The sequence below is a fragment of the Apostichopus japonicus genome, chromosome 15 (genome assembly GCF_037975245.1).
Source record: "Apostichopus japonicus isolate 1M-3 chromosome 15, ASM3797524v1, whole genome shotgun sequence".
NCBI lineage: Eukaryota > Metazoa > Echinodermata > Holothuroidea > Aspidochirotida > Stichopodidae > Apostichopus > Apostichopus japonicus.
The window spans coordinates 23,214,349-23,227,340 of NC_092575.1; the positions used below are offsets into that span (position 1 = coordinate 23,214,349).

The 12,992-nt window shown below is 34.8% G+C and overlaps 2 protein-coding genes across 2 annotated transcripts in view; both read right to left on the bottom strand.

Moving 5' to 3' along the window:
* Positions 1-12,992, bottom strand: part of LOC139980529 (uncharacterized) — a 290,788-nt gene that overhangs the window by 128,525 nt on the left and 149,271 nt on the right. The gene's annotated exons all lie outside the window — the stretch shown is intronic.
* LOC139980826 (neuronal acetylcholine receptor subunit beta-4-like) overlaps positions 1-12,992 on the bottom strand; it is a 40,947-nt gene that overhangs the window by 8,908 nt on the left and 19,047 nt on the right. The window contains exon 3 of the mRNA XM_071992776.1: positions 2,554-2,598. Within this exon, the coding sequence (XP_071848877.1) occupies positions 2,554-2,598 (45 nt within the window). The remainder of the gene's footprint in view (positions 1-2,553; positions 2,599-12,992) is intronic.

The following is a 12,992-nucleotide window of genomic DNA, read 5'->3' on the forward strand; positions in this document are numbered from 1 at the left end:
AAACAAAGTGAAAAGAATTATAATGAAATACAAAGAAATACACTGAAATATAGTGAATTATAGTGAAACGAAATGAAAAGAAATATAATGAAATGAAATGTAAAGAAATAAGTGAAATATAGTGAAATAAAGTGTAATATAGTAAAACGAAATGAACAGAAATAAAATGAAATATAGTGAAACGAATTGAAAGGAAATATAATGAAATATAGTGAAACTAAATGAGAAGAAATAGAATGGGGTAAAGTGAAACTAAATGAGAAGAAATACAATGAAATATCGTGAAACGAAATGAAAAAAAATACATGAAATATAGTGAAACGAAATGTCATGATATGGCATGACTTGACATGACTTTAAGTATTGACCGAGGAAAACTGCGATTAATCTAAGACATCATTCTGTATAGATAATGTCATTTAATTATTTGAACGTTAAGTAGGCCTACTGTGGAGACAGAAATCATGATAACAACTAGAGTCATGCCTGATGAGAGGGGTCCCTGATCAATTAGGGGCCCTGCAAAGGATGGAGAGCGGGAGGAAAATATGGGACACAGGGTCATGCAAGCTCATTTTTATCATATTCTTACGAAAAGCAAAAAGGATCTGGAGAGTGCCAGAAATGGGTCCGTTAACAGGATTGCCTGGGTAACCCCCAGTCGGTAGAATACAATAATTGCTCAGAAGTCAGTGGTTCGAATTCCGTTTCTAGTAATAAATGTCTCTGATTATTTCAAATTGTTCATATTTGCCCAGGGAGTGTACTCCTGTTGATGTACTTATACATACTTTTATATTTCCTGATCTTTAACAGTCAAAATATTTGATTGATCTCACAAAGTAATATTTAGTACCTATATCTTCTTGTAATAAGTTGCAAACTGTACCAGTTGCGCGAAGACACTTTAAGCATGAAAGTATCATCATTCAAAAACTGAATCTATGTCACGAAATATCCCTAGAGAATTTCACACCCTAGCTAATATTTCTTGTAAATAGATTGGTTTTTTTTTTCAACCTCGGTAGATACATTACATGGGTAAGTTTGCATGCATTTATTAAAAGTCTAGGGGAAAAAGATAATAATTGGATATCAGAATATCAGGTTAATACTGGCTGATCTAATTATTGCGTATATTACTATACAACAGAAACCTTTAACGGCTTCTATAGTCTGTAAAAACAAAGAAAATGTATATTTTCTTCGTTGAATATAGAAAGATGGTGCTGTGCGAGAAATATACAAAACGGATGGAATTAAATTAAGAAATTCAGTAGTTATTGTCCAACTGTAAATATATTTGACAATCTTAACACTATATACTGTTTATGATAATATTGTAACTAAAAAAAGTGGATAATGATTTATCTCTGAACGAGAGTGAGAAATGAGCAACCACGTTTTGTGTAGTATGGAGAGGACTGACTAGAGGGGTGCCAGAGGTGGGCTATATTCCCGGGACCTGGGGTTAGTTAGGTGGCCCGAGGATAAGAAGGGGACAGGGAAGAGATGAAGAGTGACCTGGGGAATTGTGCCCTGGAAAAGTTGGCGGGTACCCGGGATAGTATATGAAAAAGAAAAGACTGTATTAATATATTCATAAGACTAGTCTGAAAGGGAACGAGAAAGTGCCAAAAAAAATGGGGTCCGGTGACGTAACTGTATGGAACACCAAAAGGGGCACTTAATAAACCATGGTGCATGTTCTGAAATTATAGATCTCACAAGTGTCAAACTTTGGTCTGATATAAGCCAATCCATTGCCCGATAGCGTGCAAACAACCGGGTACAATCAACACTACGATTTTAATTTCAATTAGTAACTGTTGCGTTGCCTCTGAGGAAGTGACTTTGTGTTCTATGTGCTACCCTAACGAATTCAACCAATTTGGTTGAATAGCCTCCGGTATCATACTTGAATTCTCGGAACATGTTAATTGATAGTTTTCAGCTAACTTCATCTTTGAAAAGGCAAATTTATCGGACATTAAAGGCGATGTTGAGATGCAGCATGCACTGATCGTAATTGCATTAAAATGGTATGTTTAAGTTAGACAATCGTTATTAACTGATTTATTGGATTGCAGGCCTATTCTGGGCTTAATGTCATGTCTGATGTTCCCTATAATGAGAAGGCTTCTTCCATTTGCGATTTTACATTGTAAAAGAAGCGTAGGTGTTATACTAGTCCTTGTGGAACCGGATTATTCTAAAGAGCTTTTAAGATATTACCACAATAGATCAAATTTATCTTGATACGTCAAATGCCACAGTAATTAAACCCTGGAAGTCATAGTATTCACATCGGAATAAGTAGAACAGATTTAGCGTTAAAACTTGTATTGTTTTTGAGGTTTGCGAATAACGCAGCAAACAATTTCTTATGTCTACGTTTACGAGTTCGATGGACAAATTGGCTACAAAAGACAGTGGGAGTATGGCCTCGCACTCCCCCCCCCCCTCACCTAACGTCAGAAATGGACGCCCACGCTTAGATATACAAATGATCACGACCTTTAAATCAGCTTTTCAAGAAACCAATCAGCTTACCTGTCTTACCCACAAACTAGTGGTCATGACTTGATTACGCTCGTTCTGCAAGAAAATAAAAATATGAAAATAAAAAGTTAAATGATAAGAAAGGAGAGGGGAGAGGGGAGAGGGGAGAGGGGAGAGGAGAGAGGGGAGAGGGGAGAGGGGAGAGGGGAGAGGGGAGAGGGGAGAGGGGATTTTTAAATCAAATTTAATATGACGTCATCACAGTTACCCAACAAAATGTTAATATTGATCCAGGAAAGAAATGATCAGCCAAATAAAAAGTGAGCTAAGAGTGTTGAGTAATTTGTTATAATATTTTGATCGTTTTAAATCCTCTACTTTTTTTATCACAGAATTTGAATTTTTCATATTTTTAAATAGGTCTGACTATATGCTGAAATTCATGTCTCGCTAGAAGAAAACTTTTTCCTTCCCTCCTCTCTCCGGCTCATGCCTCTCAAATTCCCATCCCTTAAAACGCCACACATTTTTATGTATAATGAATTATCGACCACTATTGCTCATATTTTACAGGGAAACAAATATTGCACCGTCGATGGTTTTAAACACGTCCTGAAAGAGGTTGGCTGCATGCGTGTGGGTGCGTTGGTTTTTGTACTTATATCTTTATAACAGAACGTGTGAGTCCATATTTTCATATTTTGTAAACGTCTTTACTTTCGACGGGTTCCTTCTTGAGTTCCATCACGAAAAACAATTTGTTTACAAAGATGTAGAGATTCCACAGAACTTGAACTTATAACAACAACAACAAAATAGCCCTAGATTCACTTAAGAAAATAACTGCAATACTGAGATGTGGAATATTGTAGTGTTGTATATAGCCTGCATCTAAGTTTGTTGGTTTCTGTAAATATTTGTAGGCTTTTCTTTCTTTAATATTTTGCTTTGCCAAATTTTCTGTCATAATATACAGAATACATTCCTTTTGCATAGCCTATGTCGTGTGTGTGTCTCGTGTCTCGTGTGTGCGTGTGTGCTTCTTAAAAAGGTTCCTGAAACTTTGTTAAACTTTTAGTCTTGCTGTAAATTTATTACCGCCTTTGATCACTTTCTATTTGTATTTTAATACATAAACAGTTATCCTTGACCACAAAAAAATTAACGATAAATTTGACCCCATGAAAAGCCTATTCTCTCTTCTCCCCAGAATGGTACAAATTCACATCGCATAACCCAATGAAGTTTACTCATGAACATAATAAAGCATCAACAGAACTTGTCTCCGAGATGCTGTCTACGCTTTGGACAGAAAATGCACGTTTTAAAACAAAGATGGTCCATTCAATCTGAACACAAGCCGATAGCACGACTTACGCATTAGTCTAATTGAGCATATACTATGGTAACTGCTAGATGAACCTGTACGCGTTTTACTGTCCTTGAATGTGTATAATAGATTGGTATTATATTGGTAAAGGTGTCTTAAGGAGATGAATACAAATGTATCCAAGTAAAAGTTTCCAAGGACGTTTGAGCCATGGGTAAAGAGGGGGAATATTGTGAAGTATATATAAATATATAGTGACCATTTTAGCATAACATAATCTTTCACGGGGTCATTATTTAAAAAGGGTAGAATGGTCCGTTTTTTTTATCTGATTCATATGAAATCTACATTGTTCAATTGGGCTTACGAAGTCCTTTATAATAATTATTCAAAGACCATATTATTGTGACAAAATTGTTTATAATATGTCTTTATATTAACATATTTCTTTGTGCAATTTTGTGCAATCCAAAAATAGCAAAGCATAATAATATTTGACCATACTATAAAGCCCCATCGAAACGGTGTCTTATAATTTTTACGTATTTATTGCAGTGCGCGTGCGCGCTACAATATTGGCATTATTTGCCAAGTAAACGATACCTACATGACTGAACGTTGAAACTGAAATGCTTCATATGGTCTCTTTACATTTGCAATTTCAGAAGCTAACTGTGTAGGCAACTTATTCTGAGCCTGTCACGGCGCTCACAAGCGCCGTCACCTTGTACTAGGTACCTACATGACTACACTCCCTGGTGTGTTATCCGCCAAAAAAATAACACCATGAACAGCCGAAAAGTGCTTCCTAATACAATACAATACTGCGTATTTGCAGGCAAATGTAGTTCTAGTTTACAAACGTGTTCTTATATTTCCGTGTCCATGCTCTATATTGGGCGACTGTTCTTAAGAGATATATCGACTCTACAGTAATGAATGGTTTCGTAGCGTGACGCAGGGCGGTAAGAGAAACCGAGCAGTCTGCTTTAAGTGTTTCACATTGCTGATCTAAATACACGGAATTCCAGAAATACCAACCAGTCAGTTTCCAATGCTATAGGTGTGTGAAAGTAACGACTTGGGGCTATAGACTTAGATACATCCTTAGGCTAGATGCATGAGTAATAATCACACGTGAACAGATTCACATCACAATAATTCGTGGTGGGCGGGGGGGGGGGGGGGGGTAGAGGTTGGGTGGAGAAGAGAATTTGGAAAGGAGAGTTTTCAGTTTTGTCCTTTTCCCAAGGTAGGAACTTTCGTATAGTTATGTGTTCGGATTTTTATATAAATTTTATGTATATGTGGTTTCTGATGAACTAAGATATTCAGTACTTACCGATAGTTTTCGAGTGAAGAAATTCCGAATTACGTCACAAATTACAAAATTATTTATATACTTCTAACAAAACTTTTAAATTTAGACAAGAGAGTTTGGGAAAACATGTATTTAATAATTAGCTTGGCAAATCATATCCGTACAGTATACACGATATTATATATATATATATATGATACATATATATATATAATTAATATAACAAAAATAACAAAGCAAAATTATCAAGGAAAGTTTGTTATATCAGGTAAGCGCTTCAAGATGGGAAGTTTACTGTAAATAACTTGAAAAATAAAATTATTAGATATCTGATGGATTTAATGAAGAGTACCAGTAGATTAAAAGTACAGGTCGAGATTCGGATTCGGACTCAGTAAAATTTACAAAACGTGAAATTAGAGAAATTTGAAAGAGTGTAACACTTGGAAAGATTATTTCATTGATTAAAATAAAATAGCAATATATATAGCTGACGTCATGGTACATTTTGTCAATGTCAACTTCAGGTGATTTCTTTTATTTTTATTTACTTTTATTAATATATTATTTATATTTTGATTTGATTTTCAAAGTTGGGCTATTTTGTTGCTTGTTGTTTTTCTTTTGCCCTTCCTGTTTTTTTTTTTTTTGGGCGAACATTTATTTCGATATTAACATTAAAACATATATTAAAACCAATCTCTCAATTGCAAAGATTTCAAATTTCAATCCTAAATTCGATTATGTTCTAGGCTTGTCCATTCCACTAATATCATAATCGATAATCCCATATAACCTTTTTTCGATAATCAATAAGACGCCAAAGCCAACCGACTAATGAAAGTAATAATTTGATCAACTACTTCAGCTTCTACATCAATAGGATTCCGTAAAACTTAATTATTTTAGTTAAGTTTTGGGTTTATTTATTGTTAATATACAACAAATGTTTTACTCATTAGTGTTAACAAACGTATTACTCGTGTCGTCTTCAGTCTGGTATTTAAAACGTTTATTAAATTGAAAGATTATATTCTAAATTCACTTTTCGACACTTGGCTACTTCGATGGAAACTAGAAATAAAACATTTGTTAATATGATAGGTATAAATAAATTTCAGAATATGGGTTAATCTATTATATTAGTTGATGAAACAAGGACTGTCATTGGTCGATTTAAAAACAAACAAGCAAAAAGTTTCTTGGTCAAATTGTGACAATCACAAGAAATTTGATATACTTTGATATAATTTGATAACTCATACTACTTCTCAATTTTGCCTCTCTTATTTCAAAATTAAGTAGGCCATAAGTCGTCGACTTGTACTGCTTTCGTGACAACCTACCAACACGAGGGAAATGAAAATTTATCATTTATGCTTCGCAATCCAACCACTCCATCATCGTTTATCAAGTCACGTCTGATTATGACACAGACATAAAGATGTGAAAATAAACTTATGTAGGCTCTTTATCTTTTATTTTCAGTATCTTTAATTTTTCTCTTTTTGAAAAAAGAAGTTTAAGGAAAAGAAAGCAACTATTTACGGATTCCGTCTGCCATCTCTACTAGTGGTAATGGTTCCGGCGACGGGATCTTGACTCGTTCCCACTAAAACATATCCAAATATTGTCGGCGTTAAATGTGATTAATAACGGCTGAATAGATAGCTAGTTTTCGTGTCTTCGGTAAGTGGTAGATATCAGCTTACGTTAATCATATTTCAAAGTGGCACAAGGGTTAGCCTCAGGCAAAGCGAAGAAGGAGAAGAGTTTCTGCCTCTCTCTCCCTCTTGAGTTCAAATAATATTTTGGAATTTCACAAATGTAAAGTTTTAATTTTGAAGTAGAGACGACAAGCATCACATTTGTAGAGGAGTTTCCTTCTTTTTTTTTAAATAGAAGTTGTGAGGAAATTGAAGAGCCAAAGTTATGCCATCGTGACGATGAAAAAGTTAATATACGATATTAGTGATACGGTTCTCTTCAGGTATATGGTTTCACGCAACGTATTTTTAAGGAAACTGTGGCGTCTTTGCACAAACTCTATAAATCACACGCCTTACTGTAAATATTTCAATAGAAGTAATCGGAGGCAAGTAAAAAAAAAATGTGCAAATATCGTGACAGTAATTGTGACGTCATCATTAAAAATATCAGTTTCCAAGACCACGCGGCAGACAATTAGTATTTAATCAACATGAATATAGTATACCTGATAACAAAAAACAGTACTTGGGATTTGGATGGATTCATTAAAATACCCCATTCATAAAATTATATGATGTCCTATTCAGGGGTCTTGAGAGCCAGGCCAGGCCAGGCCCAGGGTGGCAATGAAGTCACCGAGCCCCCCCCCTTTCCCCCTCTGTTCACTTTTCACATACACAATATTTTCCCGATCCCATCACTATTTTTCCAGCCTCCCAAATTGACTCTGGAAACAAATCCACTTACGCTAACCATAACAATACCTCTGAACAAAAGAATTCTTCTGAGGACGCGGTGATTTGTTTTGTTATACATCTGAGGACTTGGAATTCCTTTGTTCAAGTCCTCAGACAGAAGAGAAAACAAGTTCACACACATATATCGTGTAGACTTGATCATGTCCAAATATGACACTATCGAGCCACAATTTTCTTTATTTCATTGTTTATTTTCTGTTATGAAGAAGGGATTTGTAAATGATAAATGTAAACCTTTGAACCTCATAGCGTAATTCAATAATGCCATTGGTTTGAATGTCAACTTTGACATTTACCTTGAAAATATGTCTGTTTTTTTTAAACTAGATTAACTCCCAATCGGAGCAAGGTTTTTCTTAGCTGTTTGATGGAGTTGATCGTCATATAGATATCTGTCTCCTAAGCTAAAAGATGATGGTTGTGGTTTGTGTCCAATTTAGCATACTTTCTAGTCTAAATATTGCAGTAATCGAGGAAAAAGAAGGAAATATTGTAAAGTTTCTTTCAACTTAATTGCGTAACACTTTTTGTGTCATATGGACCTAACCGAGTCATCTTCTTGCGTGACTTATCATAATAATTTTCCCTCCTTTTACTTATATAGTGAGCTTTTAACTATGATTATTGGAAAGAACCAAACTGAAGATACCTGTTAAGCTTTTTTCTCGGCTTAAAAAAAACTCCATGTAACACACACATCTGTCTCCCTAATCATTAACGTCACGTAACTGACATTTTTACTGCGATAGTCTTGTCAAAGCTTATCAAAAAAATTATTTCGTAATTCACGATTCTAGATTTTAGGACGGCTGGTTTGACATTTATCAGAGCGACCGTTAGCAATATTTCTTAAGAATGTGTCTTTTCATAGACATCATAACCACAAAAAAAAAAAAATTAACCACGCATTCGCAAAAAAAAAACGACTGGTGAAGAATGGGCTATCTCTGTTCATACATAAATGTCGGTAAAACGTAACGGTTGATATCTGATTCTATGCAAATGCAACAAAATGGGAATATTTCCATACATTTTGTTTTGTAAGTTAGTTCTGTGGTCACATAGTACACGTTTTTCGAATATACGTTGCGATACATGATGAATTTTCATCAAGCTCTAACTCCAATCTATTAGTTACTGCTAAAGTGCCAATTTTCGACTTTAAGGTCTTGGAGATTATTTGGTACGCGTGTATGAAAAATATGGAGGAGCGGGGAAGGGGTGGGGGGATTTGTTGGTGGCTGGCGCAGATTTTGTTGGGCTATTGATTTATATTATTCTTCCTTTAAGCATTTGTCACCTGTTAGGAATTACAAATGATTTCGAGTTGGTTTGCATCATGATTGATCTCTACAGTAAGGCCAAATATGTCACCAAAACAGAACTAGCATTGTTCGATGCAGGTTAAAAATGCCTACATTGAAACTACGACCTTCCTTACCGGTTTCGAACCTCTGGACATTCAATCATCGTCCCTAGCCTAGTTGGTTAGGGTGTCCGCATATGAAACGGGAGGCCCGGGCTCGAATACCGGGCGAGGCTGGAAGTTCCTTCACTGTTCCGGATTTCTAACTTACTACGATTTCAATTATATATATATATTCATTTGCCTTAGTCGTTTAACCCCAATTCATTAACATAAAGTCTGTTCAAAGTATCTCTTTCGAGATCCGGCTTTAGGAATCACAAATTATTACGAGTTGGTTAGCATCATGTTTGATCTGTAGAGTAAGGCAAAATATGTCACCAAAAACAGAACTAGTATTGTTCGACACAGGTGACAAACACTTACAGTAGAATTACGACCTTCCTCACCGGTTTCGAACCTCTGGGTGGTTAGGGTGTCCGCATATAAAGCGGGAGGCCCGGGTTCGAATCCCGGTTGAGGCTGGAAGTTTTTCACTGTTCTGGATTTTCCAACTTACTACGATATATAATACTACTATATATATATATACTACTATATATATATATACTACTATATATATATATATATATATATATATATATATTTATATATATATATATATATATATATATATATATATATATATATATATATACCCTTTCAAGTTTCTTGAAGTATCAACGGTCACTTCATTTGATTCCTTATGTTGTTTTAAACATTAGAAGATAAGTATTCAGCTAAGTATTCTTAACATGTTCATCATTTGAAGTATGAAAGGAGAGAATGAAGAGAAAAGAACGTAAGAAAGAGGGAGAGTGAAAATCAGGGCCTCTCAGAGTGGCATATTGAATTTACATTTAAAAGTATCTTCCTTCCGATGAAAACAGAGAAACTCACATTAAAGTGTCAGGACCAACCTGAATAAACATTTGACGTCAGTTTCTGTCACTTTGACGTGAGGGTGAATCGAAAAAGTGACATTCTGTATTGCAATCCACCGATCTGACTGTTTCAAGGTGACATTTATCAAACAATCACATACAGAGCATAATATCAACAAGACGTAAAACGCCTACATCAGCAAATGACACAGGTCTATCCATAAAATAACATCATGACCTTTAACCCAGTGACATCAGAATGAAACCAACTTTAATTCAGGAGACAAATTATAAATATTACTCTTTCGCTAGATCAAGTTCTTATATCCGAACGGGTCTAAGTGTCGTGTGAAATTTTCATGATTTTTTACCTACGACATCCCAAGGTGATACCCGATCTTCTCAATATATTTTTATTCTATATAATTCTATTCTATTCTATTGAAAATTTATCATTAAAATTCAGCAACAACTCGTTGAAAAGTGTTTACCCGTGCTGTTCATATATAACAATTTACAACTGGTATTGAGAATAGGTTCTATGTGGTCTGCATATGCTTCCTTTGTGGTCTGTATATACTTTGCATTATGCTAGTTTGGTTTTTGTCTGTATAGTAATTCGCTGAGTCTCATTTATAGGACGTTAACAGCTGCCCCTTTTAGTAAGTCGATTGCCCACACCGCAATTGAAATCCATCCGATGTTTCACCTACCCCACCCTCACCCCATCCTCTCCCAAGGAAACAATAACAGCAACACCCCACACCGTCAATTTTGATTTACCAAACTGCCCCCTTTCTAAACTTCTCCACGTTCAAATGCAAACTGTTATTACTTACTTAAGTCAAATATTGAAAACTTTAGTCGATAAAATCTTTATATTAATTATTGTCATCCTCCTGATAACTGATGATGTTTCTATTATAACGATGACATCATAACACAAGAAATCATTAATGTTGATGACATCATGAGCAATAAACTGTGGTTTATATGTTCATTTAGATGCAAGAAAAAAGCTTTCCCACTGAACTCATTAGAGTAGTAAACGCCTACAGGTTACACCAGAGACGCCTCATATAATTCTAGTAGTCCCCCATCAGTTTAGCAAGGACAACGGACAGCTTAAGTGTTCTTCCCTCTTATTGTTGAATTACTGTGTTTGAATATAGTTATACAACTGTTCTTGTTTGAAAGAAGAAATGAGCTCTGGCAAGTTGTACACGACTTGATAATTAGCCTAATTACTTATGATGTTAAAGACATATAAATATGTTAACATAGATTAAAATGTAAACGACAAACATCTTAATCAAGGAAGTGTTTCTTTACGACGTTGAGGTTAGGAGTTAAGGTTACTTTACAACTTATACCATGGGCAACTTTTATTATGGAAGATTATTATGGAAGATTAACATGGCAGTTATAACCGAAGTTTTATTATGGAAGTTACAAACTAATGTCATAGTCACGAAAGGAAAGTAATCAACTTTTCCGCAAACTATGGAAACTGGGGACTGGGGAGGATAGGGAAGGGATAGGGGATCGAGGTAAGAGTCCACCCATGAGTAACAACGATACGGCATGTGCAGCTCGTGAGACTATTTATGTTTGAAAAGGTACGTCGACATTGCTTTCAGTTAATGATCTATAGCTCCCGATATTGATGTTACAAAGTGAAAGAAAGTTTAAACTGGTTAGACGATTGCACATAAATGTTCAATCTCGTCAGTTCCTGGATATTGAAACATTGCTAGGAAAGGGACTCAGCCCCTTTAACAAACCGGAGGCTCAAAACAGGTTCAAGCTAACCGACATTGACAAAAGGGATCATCTCAACAAAATAACAAAAGGTATGAGCAACATATGAGAATAAGAGGAAATCTCATGCATCATTAAAACAACATATAAACAATACCACAATAGGCGAGGTTTGATTTACTTTATTAATTTCGGTAATTTGCAATTGCTTATTCTTATGAAATATCAAGAAACCTGTGAGACTTGAATGAATTGTTGGTGACAAACTGAAATTGATATCACACGCAAAAGAGTAATGACTTCATGGAAATACAAGTAGCCAACGAAACATAAAAATGATCCCGAGGCTTTGAAATCAACACTCATTACATTGTGACATGGCATCGGAAGCACATGATATAATGCACGATCATATATACAAGGGCAATGTCGTCATTTGAGACTTGTTAATAGCAACCAGGAAAATCGCGTAAAATGTAAATCACACCTTTAATTAGATTCACATAATTTACTAGTGTTTATACCTGCTTAAAAATAAACATTCCCATGGTCTTTAATATCGGTTACCAAGAAATGTCAGCAAAGGGTAAAAGCTACTGATTTCTTAATTTTTCGACTAAATGATTTTTTTTTTCAATATATACTTTCTCTTTATGTATAATCAGGTACTTTTATATATTTACAATAAAAATCGTAAAATCAGTAAATAGATACCTCAACGGCGGCTTGAATACTGTTAAGGTTAATCTTTGTCAAAGGGAAAAAAAATCGTTCCCCCAAAAAGGAGACTATTTACTTTTGAAGCCGTGATAATTGCTTAGTGTGAAAAAAAAGAGGAAGTTTCGCCGAAGTTGTGTCAACTTCGGGAAGATATTTTCCTTTTTCCTTATCAAATGATTAGTTTATATTGTATATATATATAGTATATTTTGAAAGATCTAAAAACATAAGACTAACACAGCATGACAGCCATAGATAGATAACGCTGATTATAAAGTAAACTTGAACGTCACGGTCTGATGTATCTGTTTATGTTCTGAAAATGAAGTCGTTTGTTCTGATTTGTTTCACCCATACCTGATAAAGATTTTGACAGAAGAAGGAAACTTTATCAAGAAAATGTTACAGATGAAAATTTACCTTACTTTAAAGCAGTGTATGATTATTGAGTTCAGTTATTCTGCGAGGAAGTGTATTTCATAGTGCTATTGTGTTCTAAGTAACAATATATGAAATATGAATTTGATAGTAATTATACATGTTAACACAAGATGTAGTCTGCGGAAGGGTATGTAACTCCAGACGTGTAAATAACTGGATC